Source organism: Sphaerodactylus townsendi, linkage group LG05 (genome assembly GCF_021028975.2).
Source record: "Sphaerodactylus townsendi isolate TG3544 linkage group LG05, MPM_Stown_v2.3, whole genome shotgun sequence".
In the NCBI taxonomy this organism is placed as follows: Eukaryota; Metazoa; Chordata; class Lepidosauria; order Squamata; family Sphaerodactylidae; genus Sphaerodactylus; species Sphaerodactylus townsendi.
This window is the reverse complement of record NC_059429.1, coordinates 122,428,596-122,453,513: the sequence shown is the minus strand read 5'-3', so window position 1 is coordinate 122,453,513 and position 24,918 is coordinate 122,428,596. Positions and strand designations below refer to the sequence as shown.

The 24,918-nt window shown below is 44.0% G+C and overlaps 1 protein-coding gene across 5 annotated transcripts in view; it reads right to left on the bottom strand.

The window, feature by feature from the left end:
- The window catches only part of GNAS (GNAS complex locus), a 250,708-nt gene that overhangs the window by 36,705 nt on the left and 189,085 nt on the right, over nucleotides 1-24,918 (bottom strand). For all 5 annotated transcript variants that reach the window (XM_048496273.1, XM_048496275.1, XM_048496276.1 and 2 more), the window contains exon 5: nucleotides 19,082-19,179. In XM_048496273.1, the coding sequence (XP_048352230.1) occupies nucleotides 19,082-19,179 (98 nt within the window). The remainder of the gene's footprint in view (nucleotides 1-19,081; nucleotides 19,180-24,918) is intronic.

The window sequence follows — 24,918 nt, the reverse complement described above, 5'->3', positions numbered from 1 at the left end:
CTGTATATATTGGGTTTTTTTTACCTTTTACTCCGCTCATTCTGAGAAGCGTATGGATGCATCCGCCCTGCTGCCTGCAGGGCGGGCAAGGATGGGGCTAGTGGCTCGGCCTCGCCAGCTGCCGGGAAAGCACCCGCCCCGCTCCAACGGGGAAGGCGAGAGGGGAAGTCCGCAGCGCGGCCCAGCCGCTGCGGGCAGTTGGTGCGCTCGCCCTGCTGCCTGCAGGGCGGGCAAGGATGGAGCCAGCGGCTCAGCTCGTGGAGCCGCAGTGCAAGGGCAGAAGAGCCGCATGCGGCTCTCGAGCCGCAGGTTCCCTACCCCTGTTCTAGAGGTAAGCTCCATTACCCAGATACAAGAATTCTATTTGCTGTGTGTTTTAACCCCAAAAAAGGTTCTGCCTTTGCATTTCTAAGAAGGAAAAACATCCCTATGAACCGATGGAAAAATTGATTTTAGAACTAGATGTTGTATCAAAACTGCAGTTGAATATTACCTCACTTTTACGTTTTATTTAAATATTTGAAGAAGAATGCCTTAGGAACTTCCACTGGGATTTACCCAGCCTACACTTTCCGAATCAGAAACAAGGAGATCATATTACTATTGTAACTGCTGAAATACTTAAAGAAGAAAATGCTCCGTGTTAAAAGTTAAAAACAAAGCATTAGTCTCCAATCTGCACGGTTCTGCAGTGCGAGCTACTCTCTTGAGGGAAATCCAGCTTCGTTTTCAGCAGACATCTCTGCGCAAAGTATATAAATTCAGCACAAATTAGCAATCTCTTGAATGAGGCACAACAGAAGAGCGTATGAAAGCCACCAAAACGGGGAAGTTTAAAAAGGTGAAATGGAAAGGCAGCTACAGTTGCTACAGTAACATACATACAAGCAGCAAAGATGCAGGCCTATTTTTAGCTCTTCTTCTTTTGAGAAGAAAACGGAAGCCTGATGAAAAACACTTTGTGACAAATGTAATAGCTTTGTACATTAAAGTCACTAAATATAGTAACTGTCAAGTCATCTTTATAAATGGGAAATCTGGTTATTACAAGAAGTAAGACACGGATGCGAGGGTCTGTGACTGACGCGGGATGGGGAAGGCCTACAAAAAATGCTTTCTTATCTGAGTGGGCCTTGAGCTATTCCTTTCTTCAAAGAGAAAACAGTTTCGCTTCTCTTGCCCATTTTTCCCAGCTCTGACCACAGTATATTTCGTGAAAGGTGGTTTCAAAATAATTTATAAACACCTCCCCTTTGGACTGAGGAACTTTTCAACCCACAAAAGGAACATTTTTACCTCATAAGTCACTCGGAAAAATCAGCCAACCAAAATGAACTGGACACCAAGATGGACAACTTTAAAAAAACACATGAAGTCAATCTCTAGGTCCGTGGTGGCGAACCTTTGGCACTCCAGATGTTATGGACTACAATTCCCATCAGCCCCTGCAATCTGGAGTGCCAAAGGTTAGCCACCACTGCTCTAGGTTGACTTTTAGAGTAACTGATAACACACAGTTTCTAAACTAGGTTCTCATTTTTTATGTACTTCAAAGTTAAAGCCCAAAACATACACAAAAACAGAATTTCACCAAATTATTAAATGATTTCACATGGACTTCCAGCTTCTTCAACACCAGATATTAACCCTTAAACCCTACACTTTCAGCAAACGACCAGGGTTCTGAGCTAGGCTCTCAAAACTTTTACCAAAATGGTAAAAGGTCTGGAATCCATGCCCGGTGAAGTGAGACTTGGGGAGCTGGGGATGTTTAGCCTGGAGAAGCGAAGGTTAAGGGGGGGACCTGAATATTTGAAGGGATGTCACATCGAAGAGGGAGCAAGCTTGTTTTCTGCTGCCTCAGAGACTAGGACATGGAGTAATGGATTCAAGCTGCAGGAAAAGAGATTCCACCTAAATATTAGGAAGGATTTTCTGACCGTCAGGCCTGTTTGACAGTGGAATTCACTGCCTCGGAGAGTGGTGGAGTCTCCTTCTTTGGAGGTTTTTAAACAGAGGCTGGATGATTATTATGTCGGAGGAGTGCTTTGATTGTGTGTTCCTGCATGGTATGGGGTTGGACTTGATGGTCCTTGTGGTCTCTTCCAACTCTATGATCCTATGATTCTAACTGCAAACAACCAATTCTGACCATGTAGTATGCACATGGCCTGCGTATGTTCTTCTATCACTACATGTACTATGGAATATGTGATCCGAGCTAAATAATTAATATTTGTACATGATTGACAATACCATGATGCCTTTATCCCCTCCTAGGTGGGCAGAATTATAGCGATTAAACATGGGATGAATCCCTGTCTAATCGGCTGAGCATGGTTCACACTTGTCGGATAAATTCTGGTATTGTGAAATGCCTACAGAATTTCCAGCCAGCAATACTATGAAGCTGCTTGTTTTAAAAAAAATTTAAATCAGTTATTCTTTGAAGTAAGTAATAAACAACTGCACGATTTTATATAGACCCCTGAGAAACTAATAAATGTGAACATTGTAAAACAAATTAAAATGATCTTGAGAAAAAAAACAGCTGCAATTAATTTTTAAATTCAGACTTCTGATTTTCGTACTTGAACATGAAAAGGCAAGAATGTTTAATATGGCTCTCAGAACAGAAGTGATGATCTCATATCTACATCTGTCTAGACAGATATAGATAAAATACGAACATTATATGGACACAGTTTGCAATCCATGCAAGGAAAGTTAATTATATCCTCGCTGCACTAAGCAAAGTAGGGCACGGACAAGCTAACAGTAGTGCTGAAGTTGAGGTCTTGTGACCATAAATCTGCGTGGATCTTTTTAGTAGCATGAAAAGACATACAGTAATAAAAATTACCAATTAGAGCATCCCATTAGATAACTAGGTACAATAAAGGCCCCATTCACCACTAAACGGGTAAAGCAAAACAGAAGGCCTTTCCACAGAGTCAGGCAACCAAATAATTTCGTGACTCTTCTGAGTAATCAGCAGATACAGTTATACTCTTGAGGACTTTGATCATTTGAACTTTATAAGACCAATTAAAATAATCCGCAGAAAAACACCTGCAATTAGTTTTTAAAAGCAGACTTCTGATTTTCATGACAGAGCATGAAAAGGCAAAAATGTCTAACACCAGTCTCACAGGAGCTCTGACAATCTCATTTACAGTAACTTTTATCACATTGCTGTTTAGCAGGGAGGGCTGGGAGTCCTAGCAGATCTCATTGGCTGACCGTCTTAAATCTTGGGTACCCAAAGGAAGTTGCCTTGCACGGAGTTCCGGTGCTACCGAACTAAACAGAAACAGCATTCCATACTGACCTCAGCAATTTTGCAAATGTTTTATGTCAGCATTTGAAACGGGTGGGAGAAGAATGGCAAATTAACACCAGTTGTCGGTAATCCAAGCATATGCAATTATATATACATTTTTCTTTGCTCCTGTCCCCTTGGAAAGTGTAGGTGATGACCACTGTTTTGGAGTGATAGTTTGCCTGCCAGGCCCATAGCCACAGGAGGCGTCTGTTAGACAAGATGGAGGCCATAGCCCAGGCTGACAAGGTCAGGGCATCCAGGGCGGTGTTGGCAGAAAAGGCCGCTGCCTTGAGTAAACAATTGGTTCCCTCCATCAGCCTACGGTTGTTCTCTGGAAGGAGCTCAGCCATCTTCCTAGCCCGCCTGAAGGCAGCCCTGGAAACAATGAAAACTAATGCAGACCCTTTAATAGACATGGCTATCATCGAGAGCACTGTTCAGTTCTCTTGTTGTTCTATGTCTTTTTTTCTTTTTTCTTTAAAACGACAATAAAGATATCCTTTAAATACGCACCCTGTGCACCATTCCGAAAACATTAGGGCAGCACTTGGAAAATTTTCAAATACTACATCAATACAGTACAACTTCCTAGGCCTCTGAGTGAGGCTCGGATTTTAATAAAGGCCAACCACCAGCTAAAGAACTGGCAGTTATGATATCAAACACAATAACAACAATAGTTTGTATTATTTCTCTTTCTCTTCTAAAAGGAGATTCAAGGGGGCTTACAAGCCCCTTTCCCTTCCTCTCCCTACAACAGACATCTTGTGAGGTAGGTGAAGCTGAGAGTTCTGAGAGAACTGTGACTAGCCCAAGGTCACCCAGCAGGCTTCATGTGGAGGAAAGGGAAAACAAATCTAGTCCACCAGAAATGAGTCCGCTGCTCATGTGGAGGAGTGGGAAATCAAACTTGGTACTCCAGTCCATTATTCCTAACCGCTACACCATGCTGGCCAAACTCTTGAACCAGTGATATGACCTAAGGAGTTCAATTAAAAAAAAACATAATTAGGGATAAAACTACTACTACTACTTTCAATCATACATGTACTGTAAATTAACATGGTACTTGCTCTGGTTGCGTCTAGATGAGATTACTGCAATGTGCTCTTTGGTGGCCCTTGCAGGGGCAGAGAGACAGGATACAAGTTTTGTACATAAAATAAATAAAATATGGTACCTTGATCCTGTAATAAGCAACCTTAGAATCTATGCATCTCTGTGTAATTTCTGATGAATAATTTTTTATTTTTTTTTACTTAAGTCAGATGTTATGGGTTTTGAGCATTGGAGAGTTTCGCCGGTGAAGTTCCGGCAGCCTGAAATAATTTCTAGCTTTACAAATCTGCAAAAGCCAGTCAAAATGCACATCTTGAGGACTCGTTGGACTCACAGGAACAATTAAAGGTGATTCATGTTGAAGTGTCCTACTTCTGTACCGCTGTGCTGACACACATATTACATTCCCCACAAGGAGGATCAAGTTCAGCAAAGTCACGTATTCCTGGAATATTCCTCTAAGCTTACCAATAATTATTTCCAAGCTCTCACTGACTGGAATTTCTTCTGACTGCAACACGTACTGCACTCCATCCATATGCTTCCAGTACCATAACGGCCACAGAAAATAGTTTTGCAGAGAACAATCGGCCCGTTTCAGATGCCGCTGCCCCCCCACCTCCCCTCCGCCCCCCAATTGCCAAGCCATGTAAATTCTTTTCTTCCTTTTTCTGGTAAGCGATTAACAAGAGCGATCTTATGAAATCTAAACCATAGCTACTATTAGCCAAGTTTGCATTTGAGCCACAGATTGAAACCAGGTTTAGTCCCTATTTCCAACCTTTAGTAAGCAGTAATTATTTTGGAACAGTATAGGAGGCAAAAGTTTGCAGCTCTCTCTCTCTCTCTCTCTTGTTTTAGCATTGGGTGTATTAGCAATGTGACTTGGTGAAAAAAAAAGAATTCATTTCTAATATTAGATTATATAAATAAGCCAATATAATTATAACTAAGTTACAAATGAGTTTAGCAGGCATTACATATATTTCAATTAAAATGAGTTTAGCCTGCATTGCAATTTCCCCCATAAGCCCTGGAAGCTGGAGAGGCTGGGGTATAAATTAAAATATTCTATTCTGGCCCATCACAGCAGCACTAAAATGGAAAGTTACAGTTCATGGAAACCTGCAGTCCTTTTCATAATAAATTTTTATTATTTCTTGTAATTGTTTGTTGTAAGCAGCTATGAGCCCATTAGGGCAGTGATGGCGAACCTTTTTGAGACCGAGTGCCCAAATTGCAACCCAAACCCCACATATTTATCACAAAGTGCCAACCCGGCAATTTAACCTGAATGGTGAGGTTTTAGTTTAGAAAAAACCGGTTGGCTTCCTCTTCCTCCGCGCCACTCGCTCGAGCAGGGGCCAGTCTGCTCTAGCCATCAAGTCCTGCGCGCACTGCTCTGTGCCTCTCTAGCATCTCTGCCTCCTCCGTGCCCCCCCCCCCTCGGGCAGCAGCCACCTGGAGCACAATCATCAGGCCTGCCAGCCGTGTCCTCCCTGCTCATCGCGGTGCGCGCACGTCGTTCTCAGTGGCCTAGGCCAGCCTAGATGTGTGTGTGGGGGGTGATTTTTCATGACGAACTTTGTGTGTGCGTGCCCACAGAGAGGGCTCCGAGTGCCACCTCTGGCACCCGTGCCATAGGTTTGCCATCACTGCATTAGGGGAAGGGCGGCCTATAAATTGAATAAATAGGGCTAGTCACATGTACTCAACAAGGCTGTTGTAAGGGCAAAATGGAGGAAAAAAGAACGAATGACACGAGCGGCTGCATGTCCCCACTAGGAAGAAAAGTGTGGTATAAATGCATTAAATAAATAAAGCTCCAAACGCACTGGAGAGTATTAAAGCATTTTTTCACCACAAGTCACCTTTGCAACCATGGAATGCAGTATTTGAACCAGGTAATTTTAAGAAGCTTGGTTGTGATGTTTCCCATTTCAGCCAGGTAAGCGTTATGCTAAATCATGTTACCCTTTCATTAGTATCAGGTTTCTTTTCTGCACGATGCTGTGAGAAGAATTCATCTCTAATGTAAGCCAGCCTGACAGGGTAGGAAAGGATCCCAACTTCAAGTGTTTTGCAAAATTGACTCTGAACTATTCAGGAGGGTATACAGGGAACACAGAATGTAGTGAAATGGAATTCCACGGGACAATTCCTTTACAGCTAAAAAAAGTTTACCTTTTAATTGCTTTTGCAATAGGCACCCTTCTTTCCCTCACTGCTATTACTGGGTATGCTACACTGACTGCAATTCAGTGTCTTGCAACTGCGAGATCCAGTTTCCATAACGAATTATACTGCTACAATCTCACTGTTCTTTAATTTGTGTAGTTTAGTTTTATTGCACTATTCATGGTATGCCCTATACTGCCTTCACTGCATTGTCTTTTATAATCCTGTAATCTGCCTTAAGTCTCAATGAGAAAGGAGGATGGCAAAAGAAATAGGCAAATAAATACATTTTACACAAACTGAAACTGTACTACCAGGGTAAGATTTTTCACAATGTATTCATAAGCAGCAGTGATAAGTAAATTGTGGCCGTCTAAAATAATACGCATAAACAAATAGGGCTCAAGTGACAATAAGCCATACACAGATATCAAAGCATGAACAGAAAGGGAAATGTAGCACATTTACTGTGGGGCAGTGAGCATACTAAAGGCTAGAGTGAAATACATAACATGCAGGTTAGAACCACAAAACCTAGCTGGGTATGCTGTATACATGAAAATATTTAAAGTGCCAGCGTCCTGTTACAATAAGAAAGGTGGTCACAAAGTTGCAAACTCACAAGACTTATTCATACAGTCCTTAGCGTGACAACGTCCAGCTTGAAAGATGGGACTGGACAACATTTCTGCCGGTCTCTTGCAGTGTTTCGCAGGATGCTGAGCCCACTTCGTCAACTTTCCCTGGTCTTTTGAAGTTGCCCGCAATATCTCTGTAGATCTATTGCTGAATAAATGTTCTCCAGTCTCCTCTGGGCTAACTTGCACTGTGGCAGTACTCTAGACACCTGTAACTCCCAATGCCCCTTTCCCTTTCTTTATATCCCGCCCAATCAGGAGTGATGTTATGACATGTAGCCAATCAAATTTTTATACGGTGATGTCTTTCATGGAAAAGCAACAAGGAAGAGGTTAACTGGTTAACTCTTGAACCAGCAAATGACTGGTAACCTGCAGAATACTGGGAGGGGGGTGGGGGTGGGAGAACCATCACACCATTTCTGAGCCAAACCTTGAAGTAACATCATGCTGCTGTTGGGTTCAGTGAACATTACTCAGTTTTACTATAGATTTTCTGCTGAATCCTACAGCAACATATTATTCACCCAGACTATTTATTAGGTTGTGGTTACTGGATGTTTTCTGGAAATGATGGTATTATTATGCTGTTATGTGGCATTTAGTGATACTCTTTGCCAGGTGTACTGCTATGACTACTGTTATTTTGTTGTTTATGTTGTCACATTTCATGCTATTATGCGACGTTTATTGATGTTTTTATTGGTGACGTTATGTTTATGATATTTTTACCATGTGAAATATTATGATTGTTGGGGTGTTGTGGATTTTCCGGGCTGTATGGCCGCATTCTAGTAGCATTTTCTCCTGACGTTTTTCCTGCATCTGTGGCTGGCATCTTCAGAGGAACTGAAGACGATTGTTATTATTGTTATTTGCTGCTTACATTGCTTATGTTTATTGATGTTCTTATTATTTTGTAATGTTATGCCTATTGATATTTTGTTGATTGACTATGACCCGTGATGTTTGTTGTTTATATTTTTGTTGTTCGCCGCCCTAAGCCCTACGGGGGAGGGAAGGTTACAAATTGAATAATGAAATGAAAAAATGACATCACACTACTGATGTGACACCACCGTTGCTGTTATTTTTTCTCCCACCCATCTTCCAGTGGTGGGAGTTGGGGGCCTCCAGTGGGAAATCTCCTGCTATAGTGGGTGACCTTGGAAAGCCTACTTGAATCACTGCCGGGTAGACTGGGCAGGAACTTCACATCTTTCAATGCGATGTTGGTGGTTTATCAGCCATGCCCTCTTGCTTCCCTCCGCTGTGAAGGTCGCTGTTTCCAGGTTTTTAAAAACTGTAAGACGACATCTATTCTTTTATCTTGCAACAGTTTAAGGGGCTTTTCTGTAAAGAACTTCTTCAAATACTTTTTGGAAACCTAAGTATATAATTTCTAATAGCTTATCACTTACGTGATTGGTTTGAAATTCTCAAAGCATTCTGAAAGGGCAGAGAGGAAGACCGTCCTTTTATCAAAGGCCTGCACGCTCTTTCCTAGCTAGGCTTTTTTCTTCTGTATCTTTCCACATTCAAGATTTAATAATGCTTTCCACCAATAAAATCAGGGTAGGCATTAAGCTAACAGGACTGTAATTTCCTGAGTCTGCTTCGGTGTTATGCTGACTACTTACAAATCCCCTGGGAAAGGAAGTTAATTTTAGTTAATTTGCATATTTTTGCCAGCAGACAAACAGTCCCACATTTGTGGGGGTTAAGAATGTTCAGATATTGATACCTAGATAACTAACAGAATTAGCTTTTCATATACATTAAAATGGGCTTTTGTTACTGAAAGCTAATTTTCCAGACTTTATACTTCTAAGTGGGGCTTGCATAACATAAAACAGTAGTTCTCAACCTTCCTAATGCCACGACCCTTTAATACAGTTCCTCTTGATGTGGTGACCCCCAACCCAGTGGTGGGATCCAAAAATTTTAATAACAGGTTCCGATGGTGGTGGGATTCAAACAGTGGCGCCGCCGAACACGCGCATCCAGTCCCTATTGGGCAGGGAGGTTGCTTTAGTAACCCCTTCTCGGCACTCAGAAAAAAATAGTAACCACTTCTAGAGAAGTGGTGAGAACTGGTTGGATCCCACCTCTGCCCCAACCCTAACATTTATCCATTTCACAGATGGAGAACACTGATGCAGAGAGTCTTAGGCGGCCCTAGTGAAAAGGTCATTTGACCCCCAAAGGGGTCGCGGGGATCGCGCCCACAGGTTGAGAACCACTGATATAGATAAAATACACAAAACAGAATACTTAAAATACATGGATCACTGCGGCTAGATCTGACTGACTCAGGTATGGACTCACCTGACGAACCAGCCAAAGCTGTGCAAAAAGCAGACCGGACCACAATAGCCACCTGGTTTTCTAAGATGACCGCAGTGTTGAATAGCACTCCCAAGGTTCAAACCTGGCTTTTAAAGTGGAGAGGAACTGATTTGATCGACAGTTGTAAGGGGAGGAGAAATGTGTTGCCATAATGTTGAAGAGGTTTATATTGGGGGTGGTGGGGTTTTTTTGCACAAATCACTTGAAAAAGATAGTTGTTTGCGAATCTTTTAATTACTTCATTGAAAGAAAAGAGGGGGAGATAGAGAGGGAGGCCAGGACTACAGGAGTCTTCTGGTCAACCAAGTAGCAGTCACAGAAGCAACGACCAGAGGGTCAGCTGGGCTCCATCACCCTGCACTCCTGTCTCTTAGCTCTTTGTGGCTGCATAAACCACTGCAGAAAACCAGCAGGTCATTCATGTAGGACATGAGTGAGCATGGGAGGCCTGGCCAGGGTTCCCAGGAAACTGAATGCATGCCCTAGATACCCCCCAATTCTTCCACCCAGCACAAAGATTGTTTAGCAAACAAATCAATGTGGAAAGGCGTATTGAGAAAAAAAAAGATGTCAGACCAGTTGCACTGGATCAGGTCAGTGGGTCCATCTAAGTCAGAATCATGTTTCGTGTACAGCTGCTGACCAAGTGTCCCCAGACAAAAAGGTTCGGAACCCTATTTCCTCTACCGATGGGCTTACATCCTTTCCAATGCATGCACACAACTGCCCAGGTTAATACCCCTTTTCCATGTTATTGTAAGGTTAAAGTCAAGAATCAGATGCTTTGAAGCAGAACATGCTAGCTTAAGAAAGGAACTGTTATGCTGATTGTCAAGCAACCATGTACACAGGGGCCCAGGCCATGGGTTGATAATTCCCAAACGTAAGTTAGTTTCTCCCTTCCCCTTTGAATACGTTCCAGCGCTGAAGGATTTACATATATCTCTGTGGGTATAATAGGTAAGTCCACATGCCACCTTCCTGTTGCGAGTGAAAAATATCCTCATATACCTACCCTAAGATCTTAAGATCAGAGTTCATTGTATGGGACGCTATGAATGTTTGAGCAAGCATTTTAAAGCTAAACCTAGCAGGAAAATACTGATGCAACAGGCAAAAAGCCATCACGGAAGCCAATGTCTGCAAACTGAATTTAGCTGGGTGCTAAGTGTACCCCACAAGCTAGCCCCCAGAATAACAACAAACAGCCCAACGACTACTCTCTGTGTCAGTCTGGACAGAGAAGGGTATTATCATATTTACATACAGTAATTTATTTCCATTTAAAAAGACCCCTGACATTAAAAATCTATGCAAAGTAACACTCGGCCACATGTGCAACTTCTAAGATTCTCCGCCTCTTGAAAGATCACAACTCCCAGAGCTTATTCAGTCACCACGGCATTGAGGAATCTCACTCTCCTGCCCAAAACCACACGCTTTCTAAAACTGAAATGAAAGTAACTAGTTTGGCTGGCACAGTTAAGGGAAGGGAACTCCCCTTCCCTTCAAACTGCACACTTTTGCATGAATTAACAGGAAGAGCAGGGAAGCCGAAGGCAGGCCACATCAGCTAACCTTCCATGCTGAACAAAGTTTCTTCCACAATAACAGACGCGTTTAAAAGATGAAGTGGGGCCATCGCTAAAAAACAGTAGGACGGACTCCCCATTCTGCAAGCTTTTGGCCACAGCTCAAAGCAGAAAGGTTTGCTGGACATCACGGGGACAGAAAAAGTAGAGAACCATAAACATCATGGGAATATCTCCCCAGTGTTAAACATGTCTAGGACAAAACACGCACAAGGTGACTCCAATGTTGGCAGAGTGTTAAATGGCAAGCCAGATACAAGGGCCCAGTGGTATGTCTGGGCCAGGAGTCTGCAACCTGCGGCCTGGATTACAAATCCCATCAGCCCCTGCCAGCAGGGACTGATGGGAATTGTAGTCCATGAACATCTAGAGAGCCGCAGGTTGCAGACGGGCCAACACAATGGCTGTGTAGGTGTTCCAGCTCTACATTACAGAGAAATGTGTGGTGAAGAAAAGGCTGAGAGTGAAATTAGGGCAATCAGATTAGGAAGAATGTTGGCCACAAGGATTTCTTCACTAAACGAAATGTTCTTCCCCATACTTGTATGTGTCCTTGTCCCTTAGCCAGTTCCAAAGTAAGCTCTGATGTAATAAATCCTTATTAAGTCACTATGTTGATTTCACATAAAAGCCACTAAGACTGTCCACGCAGATTTTTGTGACTGAACAGGGCTGTCCTAAGCAGGTCCCATCAGATCTATTCAGCTTGTCTTCTTCTCAGGAAAGTGTTTTTAGGCTTGCGCTGTTAAGAAGAAGAGTTTGGATTTATATCCCCCCTTTCTCTCCTGCAGGAGACTCAAAGGGGCTGACAATCTCCTTGCCCTTCCCCCCTCACAACAAACACCCTGTGAGGTGGGTGGGGCTGTGAGAGCTCCGAGAAGTTGTGACTAGCCCAAGGTCACCCAGCTGGCGTGTGTGGGAGTGCACAGGCTAATCTGAATTCCCCAGATAAGCCTCCACAACTCAGGCGGCAGAGCTGGGAATCAAACCCGGTTCCTCCAGATTAGATACACGAGCTCCTACGCCACTGCTGCTTAAGGTATCTAAGGTTCTCCTCTAGAGAACAGGACAGCCATTTTTGCAATGGAATAGACAAGGGAACATTCTCAGAGTAAATTAAGGAGTGACTGCTGGTCTAGGGACACACTTCTCCCAACCACCATCTGTAAATTTACTATCATGATGTTCTAAACCACAGGTGTCAAACTCACGGTCCTCCAAATGAACTACAATTCCCATCAGCCCTTGCCAGTATAGCCAATGCTCATGTTGGGAGGGACTGATGGGAATTGTCATCCATGAACATCTGGAGAGCCACGAGTTTGGAACCCCTGTTCTAAACTATAATGCAAAGACAGAGGCTATGTTAACTTTGGTCTTCAGGCAAGACTTTTCTTGCTTATAAAAACAATACTAGAAGTCGTGCTGTTTGTCCCTGTATGTCTATAAAGAACAGGACTTTTCAAGCCCTGGCTCGGACCTGGCAGAACTTGCTGTCAAAATGAGCCCCGGGGTTTTCCAGGATCTGGTTCAGTCCCACAAGGCCTGCAAAACAGAGATGTCCCACCCACCCTACAGTTGAGGACAGTGGCCATCGTAACCAACTAGCCTCTCCTGCTGGACCTCATCCATTTATTTTATTTCATTTTATTTGCAGGTTGCCCTTCCCCCTTCACAGGCTCGGGCTGGCTTCCGACATAGGATAAACGACAATAAAAATCATGCACAGCATCCAATATCTAATCTATCTATAAAACGTGTGCTCAGATGGCGATAAAATCTCTTAATTAAACATAATAAAATCCCTACAGCCTAAGCAGAAAAATAAGGAATGGGGGGGGGGGGGATGGTGGGGGGAGAGAGAGAGAGGCCACTGGATTGTAAAACTGTTGCTGCCTCAATCATAACCTTGGTGGAACAACTCTGCTCAACAGGCGCTGCAGAATTGCACTAGGTCCCACAGGGCCCAGGTCTCATTCAGTAGGGAAGTGATGGCGAACCTTTTCAAGACCAAGTGCCCAAACTGCAACCCCAAACCCACTTATTTATTGCAAAGTGCCAACACAGCAATTTAACCTGAATACTGAGGTTTTAGTTTAGAAAAAACGGTTGGCTCCAAAGCATGCGTTACTCAGGAGTAAGCTTGGTGGTAGTCGGTGGCTTTGCTTTGAAGCAACCGTGCAACTCTTCCAACGGGTGAATCACGACCCTAGGAGGGTTTACTCAGAAGCAAGCCCCATTGCCAGCAACTGAGTTTACTCCCAGGTAAAGGATCGGTCTTTAGTTCTTCCCATGAAAATCAGTGGGGTTTAACAGTGCTTAACAGGGTTACTTATACTGCTTCCCCAAAACTAGGTCTTAGGTTTAATGCTAATAATCAAGCCCAGTGGCCCAGGCCAGCTTAGCTCTATGTGTGTGGGGGTGGGCGGGCGGGGGCAACTCTGTTTGCATGTGCCCACGGAGAGGGCTCTGAGTGCCACCTCTGGCACCCGTGCCATAGGTTCGCCATCACTGCAATAGGGTGTTCCACCCAGCTGGGGCTCGGGCCAAAAACGCTCTAGCCCTGGCACCTTTCCCCAGAAAGTGTTGGCACCTGACAAATTTCCATGGGGGAGGCTGTTCTGCAGTCTAGGGCCAGCCACAGAATGTAAGGGGAGCTCATATTTTTAGGGTGTCATTTTAAGCGGTAATGGGTTGCAATCATTTATATTAATATGTATTGGTTTTAAGATGACGTACGTCCATGCTGACTATATGTTGTTCCTGGCCCTGACCTTAAGTCTGCTGGGAAAGGGTGGAATATAAATAAAATTAAACCAAAGCAAATTGAAAAGTATGCCGAGAAAGATAAAGTAGAATCGACTCCCAGCTCACGCTCAGATTTCTTAAGTATGGAGAGGCTCAAGGTCCAAGTCCACTTAAAAAAAAAAAACTCCTGAAAGAACAGAGGTTATGACAGGTCACGGGTCAGGGCCCAGCTAAGTCATCTTGGCAGGCCGGAGGAGTGCAAATGGGAGCAAACAAAACTTAACTGCCAAGAGAAGGGAATGCAAAGATCAAGTTATCATTGCACAGCAACTGCGGCTTGGTATTCATTCATCCCCGAATACAGGAGCCGGACTTTTGTAAGGGTTCCGCTCTGGAAGGGAGGGTTTGCTCAACGCTCTTGCCCTATCTCCCATTGTCTTGAGAGAAAAGGTGGATACAAGCTGATTTCAACTGTATTCTCCGATACCAGGTGTGCCAAACTCAAGATTCCAGGGGATACGCAGAAGACGTACCCGGTGCAATCTCATCTGGTTGGTCGGTACAGTGTGAGCAAGCTTGAGAAAAAATTGCATAAATCTCTTGTGGCAGCCAAACTCTAGCAAAACACACACAAGCAAAATGCTTCTGATACGCTACAATCCGGAATTACGATCATTTGCAAGACATTGAATTTTGAGGCGGGGCTGCAGTTCAGTGACAGGAACACAGGGCTTCGATGCAGAAGGTCCCGATCCTTCAGTCTTTGCCGTTTCTAGTTAAAGGAACTGGCATCTTTTGGGAAGGACCACATTGGCTTCAGTTCCTGAACAGCTGCTGTCGGACAGAACAAACCAAGTAGATGAATCAAGGGTCTGGCTAGCTATAAGGTGACATCCCAGTGCAGGGGTCTGCAACCTGCAGCTCTCCAGATGGTCATAGACTACAATCCCCATCAGCCCCTGCTAGCATGGCCAATTGGAATTGTTGGTCCATTTTATACCAATTGGCCATGCTGGCAGGGGCTGATGGGGATTGTAGTCCATGAACATCTGGTTCTTCCTAATCTAATTGACCTAATTTCATTCTCAGCCTTTTCTTCACCACACATTTCTCTGTAATGTAGAGCTGGAACACCTACACAGCCATTGTGTTGGCCCAGATTCCAGGAGTCTGCAACCTGCGGCTCTTCAGATGTTCATGGACTACAATTCCCATCAGCCCCTGCCACCATGGCCAATTGGCAGGGGTTGATGGTATTTGCAGTCCATGAACATCTGGAGAGCCACAGGTTGCAGACTCCTGGTTTAGAACTGCTCTTTAGAGTTGCAAAACTACAGCTCCTTGCAGCTGCTGTGGTCCTGATGCAACTTCTTACCTTCCCCCTGCAGTGGAAACCAGTGGAAACCAGTTGGCCATGGTGGCAGGGGCTGATGGGAATTGTAGTCCATGAACATCTGGAGAGCCGTAGGTTGCAGACCCCTGCCCTAGTTTCATGACTATCTTATTAAGAGTTGTCCAATCTGGCTTCAGGCCGTACATGCTTCCTTCAACATGGACACTAAAAGACAGTGTTGGGTCTTTTTTTTTTTTTTTGCATATCCACATATTATCTCCTGGATAGACTGAGCAGGGGGTTAAGCGGGTTGTATGATAATGATAACACAACTGCTTAAAAGGATAAGGATCCAAAACCATTGGCCTGGCTTACTTGACAGACATTTTAACTCACCATCAATCCTCTCCCCTCCCAAGAGCACACAGAACTTGGGAGAGTGATGGCATCTCCTCAGAGGTGTACCGCAGCAAAAAGGTACCCCCCCCCCCATGCCCAGGCCCCTGAACTTCCTGCTGCTGTGCAAGATGCTTTCCTGTATAGTCCACCCAAAAACAGAAACATCTCAACAGATTCAGCAGGCCTTGAAGGCTTTCAGTGAAATCCCAAGCAAAATGACGCCAGAAGTTCACAGCGTTTGAAAGAGGTTCCCAGATCGGTGTTTTCCAGATGTTCATGGACTACAAATCCCATTAGCAACTGCCAGCATGCCCAATTGGCAGGGGCTGATGGGATTTGTAATCCATGAACATCTGGAGAGCCGCAGGTTGCAGACCCCTGGTTTAGAACTGCTCTTTAGAGTTGCAAAACTTCAGCTCCTTGGAGCTGCTGTGGTCCTGATGCGACTTCTTACTTCTCCCTGCAGTGGAAACCAGAGCGAGAAGTCCTTCCCAGCATCTCACTGACTAGCCCCTTGCTCTGCAGTCTGCCTGACTTTCTCTTCCTTTGCCCCCCTTTTCCATTTTGTAGCCAGGAACTGAAAGTTGGTTCTGGACAAACAGGCCTTCCCATTACTGGCTGCCGGTTCCCCGCTGCTGGAGGGCAAAGGAGGGGCTCAGCGGGGGAGAGTTTGGCCAGGTGCTGGGCACGGGGGGGGGGAGGGGGGGCCGTGCAAGGCAGTAGGCGAGCCTGGGTTGGGCCAGCAGAGGCTGGTGGGTGGGGGCACAGGTGAGGAGCGATGGTTAAATGTGCCCCCATGTGACCGGGGTGAGTGGCACCTGGATCACAAGCCCCGCCTCCCCAAGATTCGCAACTGCATCTCATCTAACCTGTACAAGGCTACAGAGAAGGTAAGAAACAGCAGTCGTTTATTTCTCAGTGCAAATGTGAGTTCCAGGAAATCTGTTCGCAGCAGGGTATTCTGCACCCTCCAGGGACAGAAGCACATCTCTTGCAAGCTGGTGAACAGATTTGTGAATGCTTGTGAAAAGCATGCTGTTTCTTTTGATGATTAGCCTAGCCAAGGGTAAATATAATTGTGGATTTGACTTTCCTCTGCTCCTTCCCACCCACTGAAGTGCCATGCTGTCAAAATACGACTGTACACCTTGTCAGGAGATAGCCACTGTTTTCTCACACCGATGCGAAGCTAAATTACCTTGACCCAAGATAAAAATTAGCAATACGCTGAAAACCGTTAACTTCGCAAAAACAGGCACTGTAAAACTGATCCGAACGCTGGTTAATTTGACTCTATTTAACATCTGCATTCCAGCATGTAAAGTTTCTGTTTAACACTGGATTGTGCTCTACTTTATAAGTTTCACTTCAGCCAAAGGTCCCTCCTACTGATCCACAAAAAAAATCTCACACCTGTTGCATCTCTCACAAAGATACCTCCATATCAGAGGTAGCTAATAAAAGCAAATAACAAATCCATCAAAAACTGAGAATTACTGCACAGAAATCAGTCCCCTGATTTTCCAACAATGTTTATGCACTACATACAGAGGGTAAGTTACTGACTACTGAAGAGCTGAATCAACCTGCACCAATACACAAAAATAATCTGTCACTGTCTGGTGAAATAAAGCTGGATTGTTGTTTGGTTTCAAATGTACAATAACATTTTCCCCAAATACAGTTTCTCCGCTTGTAAAATCGCTGGTGTACTCCAAGGATCGCAATGCATACCTAGACCCAAATAAGTATCATAGGGGTCGAAAGAACAAACCAAAAACAAATCCAGACTGGTCATCAAGACCACACTGTTCAGGGTGGGCCAGAGTTTATATTTCATACCAAGCCTTCTCCACCAATGCATAACGTAGTTACGCTTTCCCCTTTGAAAGAATGATCGGTGTGTGTGTTCAGCAGAAAGGTAGCTGGCAGGCCCAATCTCTTACCATCTTCTCTCTCCACAACAGCCTGCCCTTTGTTCTAAAACTCCTCTCTGAAATGTCATAAGAAACTTGCAAGCAAAACGCACCACGGGATGGGCGCTGGAGTATGGATAGGGAAATCAGGTACAATTGCCTCCTGCTCTTTCCGGGGAAGGAGAGGATTTTACCCCTGGCAGATGCTGCCTTGCCATCCGCAGTGTGTTTGCTCGTGAGGTAATCCTGATCCTCAAAGAGGAGTTATGGGACAGGCTGCCTGGGGAAGGGAAAAGTGAGGAAACATCTACTCCGCCAGCTTCTTGAAACACCTTTACAATTGGAACACCTTTCCCCAAGAGAAGCCTTTTCCACATGCACAGTTTCCCGCAAATCTTCTCAGTGGTCAAATCTTGTATCTTGGAAATGGTATTTGTGAAATCATTCTGCACACGTTTTCCCCCTGGTCTCTTCTGTTGCATTTATTCTACACCAGGGGTCTGCAACCTGCAGCTCTCCAGATGTTCATGGACTACAATTCTCATCAGCCTCTGCCAGCATGGCCAATTGGGAATTGTAGTGCATGAACATCTGGAGGGCTGATGGGAATTGTAGTGCATGAACATCTGGAGAGCCGTAGGTTGCAGACCCCTGTTCTACACGCTACTGCTGAAAGTGTGTTATTCCTGATGGTGGTGGGATGTCATCTGAGAAGCAGAAGAACAGCTTCCCCTTCAGCCATTTTCTCCTTGTCCTCAGTTTTCAAAAAGAATTTTACTTTCTTCCCCCTCTACTGCATTGGCAGCATCAGGTAAAAGCACAAAACACAAGCCACATGGATCCGCTTTGTCGATTTCACTCTCAACCAATGTCACCTTACGGCATACAATGTACCTGCAATCAGAAGTGGGTGAAATTGAGAAGGGAAGTTGCCTTTGTGGGAAGAAACTGAAAAGGGAATGCTGCAGTAAAGCACCATTTTAGGGTGGCAATAACTTGTCAGTTTCCTTCTGCAAAATCAACTTCCCTTGTCACTTTCACTTCTGCCAGGACAAATTGTATCTGTGCCACAAGGTAATATTGATCATTTGGAATTCAACTGACAAATTTGTGAATGCTTTGATAAATGCTTTGATAAAACCAACCTGACTTCTATTGGTGCCCTTATTTCACATCACTAATGTGACAGAAAAAAAACATTTTAGAAATTCCTTTTGAAAATGTAGGATGAGGGGAAAGAGAAAATGGCTGAAGGGGAGGTTGGGCAATCACATGGGAGCGTGGATAAAGGCCAGGTGTTTGCTGGGATGGAGAAATAAAGCCCATTTTAACATGATTGACTGCTTAAGGGAAAGCTGAGTCAGAAACAGATCCGACTAGGAAAACGACGAGGAGAAACAAAGAGAAAATGTTTCCGGAACCAAACGGAGGGGGAAAAAAAGGGCAGAATTAAAAGCGAAAAAATTAACATTTGATATAGGCTTTAAACAACTCATGCAGAAAAGGCCAGAGTAGTCCCAAAGTTTAACCCAAACTGTACTTACTACTGTGCACAGTCGATCAACTGATATTCGTTGGATCTTTCATAGCAGGCTTTCACACCTTCATCTTGCCAAAGTGTTTTTGTATGTTCATAAAAGTCCTGAAAGCAAACAAAGGGAGGGAACAGCTCAGCAGTGAACATTCACTAGAATAGTAAAAAAAACACCAGTTGCATGCTTTTTGTACAATGAGCAGCTATTATTCGAACAAACGCAGACATGCAGCATTAGAACTATAAAGACGTTTCTGCACGAAACACCATCTCTGATTCCCCAGTTATTTATATTCAGCAGATAGATCACATCACAAAGTCTAAGTAGTTACTGTAATAGTCCCATAAATAAAGTCTTAGAAGCTAAAGCATGCACACTGATTCCACAGGCAGAAGAATGTGCATTTTCAAATACTTTAAGTATCTGCTAATATTTCTACCATACATACAAAAACAGATTTTCTGTAGCTAATGAGTGGTAGCCCTACTATCCCTGTGTGGAAGGCCTGCAGAGTACCCACCTGTGTTCCTCTCCTTTCCTACAGAGCTCCATATTTATCACCAATGTGTGTTGAAAAAAAATCTATTTTAAAATTTCCCTTTGTAAATATTAACCCTGGTATTCAACAGAATCTGCATCAGGGTCTATATTCCCTACAGAGAATCAAAGAAGAAAAACACCTCTGGTAAACTTACTAGAATTTCTTCTTGTTCAAAGAAACTCTAATATTCATAACTTTCCAGTTATTAAAACATAATGGAAGACCGATATCGTTTCATTATTCTTAGTGGTTGAACATTGCCTAAATACAGAGTAACTATGTTATACCAATCACTTACGAACCCTACATAAATAAGAAATTCCTTAAGGGGGAGGGTGGGGGGCGGAGGGGACTTTTGAACTGCTTAAAGATTTCCAAATAATTTTTTAAAGGAGTTATTTGCTTGTGTTAACTTCTTTTGGAATCCATTCCACACAGAGTAGTTCTGGATTTTCAGGTTCCAAGAAGATCTCTGAACAGACTCCAAAAAAAATATCATTGAGTTGCACGAACTGTCTAACACCTTGCTGTCTACATCCACCAAGCACAAGTTCTGAGGAACTCAACCTTTAGTAACACAATTGTACTGTTAAAATTAGCTGTTCTCTCTACATGACCTAGAGCAAAAACAACAAGCCATAATCAGAAGATCAATTTTGCAAAACAAAAAAAACCCATTTCCTTTGGGTAAATCTTCCTTTTCTTTGTTGGTCTTAACAGCAGTTCAGTGTAATATCTAACCAGTCCAACACTAATCAGTATTAACACTGACCAGGTTAACTCTTGGCCAGAATTTTTATATTTCCCACTCAAGCGTGGCAACATTAAATGAAGACCTGCCTGTGGTGAAATCTACCGTGGATAATATATTGCCATGACCCCAGGATACGATAGCTTTTAGCAGGGGAGTTACCTGCCAAGTAACCAGCAGGCGTGCATATAATGTGAATCAGTCCACAAACCCACCACAAACCTCTCATACCAGGATCAAGAATACAATTACCTAAAATTACCTGTTTTTAAAGATACAACCATAGGTACATGAAGCACTGAGACCCTATCAATGCCAATTAGTTCTCTCTCTGGTACAAGACAATGCTTTTTAATAACACTTCTCGACTCCATTATCCTCTTGTATTCTTGATAGAAGTAGCTCTACTACATAGAGCAGGGGTCTGCAACCTGCGGCTCTCCAGTTGTTCATGAACTACAAATCCCATCAGCCCCTGCCAGCATGGCCAATTGGCTGATGAGTTTGTGATCCATAAACATCTGGAGAGCACTTGAGTTAGAAAGAGGCCCTACAAATCCTACTGCATGAAAACAAGTATGTTAGTAGAAGACATTTATGCAGAAGGGTTTGTGAAGCAGAGCAACAGATACACGAACAAAAGTAGACTGTATGAAAACAGGACATAAACAGGGACCATGGCCTCTTCCGCACATGCAGAATAATGCACTTTCAATCCACTTTCAAAACACTTTGCAGCTGGATTTTACTGAGTGGAACAGCAAAATCCACTTGCAAACAATTGTGAAAGTGGACTGAAAGTGCATTATTCTGCACATGTGGAAGGGGCCCATGCTCTCTTAAGAAAAGGACTGAATGGCCCCATCTACAATTATACACCATTGATCACCATTGTAACTTGTAGCACAAATTACTGCATCTTTTGATAAAGAAATGCTGAAAATAAGTAGTCCATTAATGTAGTTGATGGCTATTCTCCTTCTCTCTGCGAAGGATGTACGTCATGAAACATTCTTTGATAGGAAAATTGATCCTAAATCTATTTTTTAAATACTGTCGTCTATTCTTCTGGACCATGAATTTCACAAAAATGGACGGAGGGTGGGGCCAGACCCACCGCTGCCATTCATTTCATCCAGGGAGCAAGGACGTGAATCTGCAGATGTGTTCTGAAGCAATGTTTTCTATTTCAAAACGAAGAGAACTTGAGGGCAAGGAGACAACAAGAGCATAGGAAGGGCTTTACCTTAACTGGTGCATTCTACTGGGTCACGATACATTTCAGTGAATGAATGTAATCAGCCTGAGGATCATGGCCAATGAAACTACAACTTTACGTAAGGGAGCCTTAAGAACATAACAACATAAGAAAGAGCCTGCTGGATCAGACCAGAGTCCATCTAGTCCAGCACTCTGCTACTCGCAGTGGCCCAGCTTTGGGAGCTCACAGGCAGGATGTGAAAGCAATGGCCTTCTGCTGCTGCTGCTGCTCCCGAGCACCTGGTCTGCTAAGGCATTTGCAATCTGAGATCAAGGAGGATCAAGATTGGTAGCCATAGATCGACTTCTCCTTCATAAATCTGTCCAAGCCCTTTTTAAAGCTATCCAGGTTAGTGGCCATCACCACCTCCTGTGGCAGCATATTCCAAAAGCCTTCTTCTAACCTGAACTATACCCTGCCAGCACTTATCCTGCTGTCTCATTAAAGCGGTCATTAACTTTGCACAGCCGATGGACAAAGAATCCAAGTTTACGCTCTCTGACCTCCTTGAGAGAGATTAAAAAATCAGGACTGAAAACGTTTACTGACACTTCCGTTACCAGATTGCAGAGAATGGTCTTTTTATGGCTACCAATCTTGATCCTCTTTGATCTGAGATTGCAAATGCCTTAACAGTCCAGGTGCTCGGGAGCAACAGCCGCAGAAGGCCATTGCTTTCACATCCTGCATGTGAGCTCCCAAAGGCACCTGGTGGGCCACTGCGAGTAGCAGAGAGCTGGACTAGATGGACTCTGGTCTGATCCAGCTGGCTTGTTCTTATGTTCTTATGATACCAACCATCACAAAGTGCATTTTTAATAGGTAATTCCCTGCCCAGATTAAACTCCCCTGCCACAATACATTTTGAGCACGCTGAGTGGATGCCACCTATTCTACCACCTAGTCAAATGACTTTCTACCACTGCTAAATTAGACGAAGCGGCCGGGAGCTTGTGGGTTTTCCATTATTTTAATTAGATTCCTGTCCCATACGTTAAGTACAGGTTGCAACACTGATACAGAAACCATTCTGTTTCCTTCTGTGTAGAATGAATGGGGCAAAGAATCAGGTGCCCAGAAAATTCCAGGGCATCTTTCCCTCATCTGTATCAGGCACACCTTTGCTGGGCAGAGCTAGCCGCGATACAGCACACAAACGACACCAGGCCGAAACGTCGCAGGTCTTCCCTAAAAGCAACGTGCAGTCTTCTTTTTCTCAAGCCCCTGTGCAACAGTGCTTCGGTCGCTGCAGCAAACAGCCTGCAGGCCCCGTGCAAAAGTGGCAGGGGTAGAGAAGGACAGGGCAGTATAATAGTTAAGGGTATTGGGCAAGGACTTAGGAGGCCCTGGTTCAGTTCCACACTCTGCCATGGAAGTTTGCCAGATTACACACGGCCCTTTAACCAGAGCTCACATGATTGTTGTGAGGATAAATTGGAAAGAAGAGGACAGCAATGTAAGCTACATTAAGTGGTATAATTGAAGTGAGTAAAAGAGAGAGGAAAGCTAAACAATATGACGGTACTAGCTCATCAACGTCAGGTGGCTACTTTAAAAAAAAAACTGGTAGGAAAAAAAAATGCAGTGACACAGAGGAAGAAAGAAAACAGCACATGAAATTGTGCAGTTATTTTAGGGGTTTTTTTAAAGCAACTCTGAAACAAAATCTGCAGAACATAGTAGGAACTTGAAATTACAAACCCCAACAGAATCAAGATACAAATTAGACTTCTCTTTGGTTAGGCTATTAGACAACATTGCCCTGACCTGGACGCCTCTGGCTGGTCTACTCTCATTGGATCTTGGAAGATAAGCAAGGTTGGCCCTGGTTACTACTCGGATGGGAGACCGCCAATGCAGAAGAAGGATACGGCAAACCACCACTGGTGGTGTCTCTTGCCTTGAAAACCCTACAGGGTCACCACAGGTCGACTGTGATTTGATGGCAATTTACGCACGCACGCATGTACACACACACACACACACACACACAACAGCATTAGCAGTCATTTGCAGCAAAGCATAAATGGGAGAGTACGTCCAATGCAACTGGCACTTGGTAAATACCAAACCAGCCTATACATTGGCGCCGGAATGTACATTTGGATAGATCTCGGCTGAAATTACTCCCCAAATCCCATTTTGTTTCAAATGAGAGACAGTCGAAATGATCCCAAACGCCCCATTTCAAGAAACCTCCTCTAGTTTTGTGACTGTTTCGGGTTTGAGAGACGCAGAAAGAGTGGTGAGAGAGAAGGCAATACAGACCATGTGCCCTACCAGGTCATGTTAATGTCCCTGCACCCCTTTAAGCGTTAAAGATCCACTTTGACATCACAGCGGGTCTTTCAAGTTGAAGTATTTTTAAAGGGCCACTGTAGCATCAGTGCCACAGCCCAGCTACCTATCTTGCAAGCTCATGCTGCCTGTGACTGCAGGGTGTGCACTAAAAACTACGCTTCAGTCTTGCCTTTTTTTTTTTTAAAGGGGCATAATTTTCAAGTGCTGATATCCCCAAGTCTGGAAAAAAATGTCCTCGAAACAGATTTCCACAACAGTATTAACAGTCCCGAAATTTCAAACTATGAAAATCACGCCCTTCTTGAAATCCTACAGAAGAAATTAAATCCAAAAGTTTTGAAGTGCACACCCCGGCGCTGGTCTGCCTGCATTTGTTTTTAAGGCCTTACTCACCTGGCATCTAATGCTGAATCAAGGATACCGAGACTCGCTTTTTCTAAATAAACCCAGAAGTTCTAACATTCCACAGTAATTGCCCATTTTGAAAACAAATATGGTGCTCAAGAGAAAAATCAAGGCGGAAAAATTCCCAGGGTCTTATTGGAGTCATTGATAAGAGTCTTGAAGGCCAGGAGAAAGGCCCACAACAAGCTTGCTTGGAGGAAGAGGAAAGAACTGCAAGAGGGATGATGAGGATTTTGGAAAGGTGAACAAGCCACAAACGCAGCACATCAGTTCTCAATTTCTATTCATCTGTGGACCAGTGAACAAAGGAGGCCAGTCTCGTGCATACTGGCTGTAGTAGAAGTTGCTGCTACAACCAACTGGAAGCGCCCTCCCGTCTCCTCTGCAGTGCCACCATACTCTTCTGCTCAGTCTTGTTAATGCTGCCAGGTAGCAGTGGAGACAAGGAACAAGGAAGTGGCAGCAATTTTCATTCTTCTTGCCTGCTGCCCAAAGAATGCAGCCAGGGCCAGGAACAGCAAGCAGCTAAGCGGTGGCAGAGCAACTAAAACGGGGCTCACTGCTGGTTTGTGCCGGCTTGAATACCT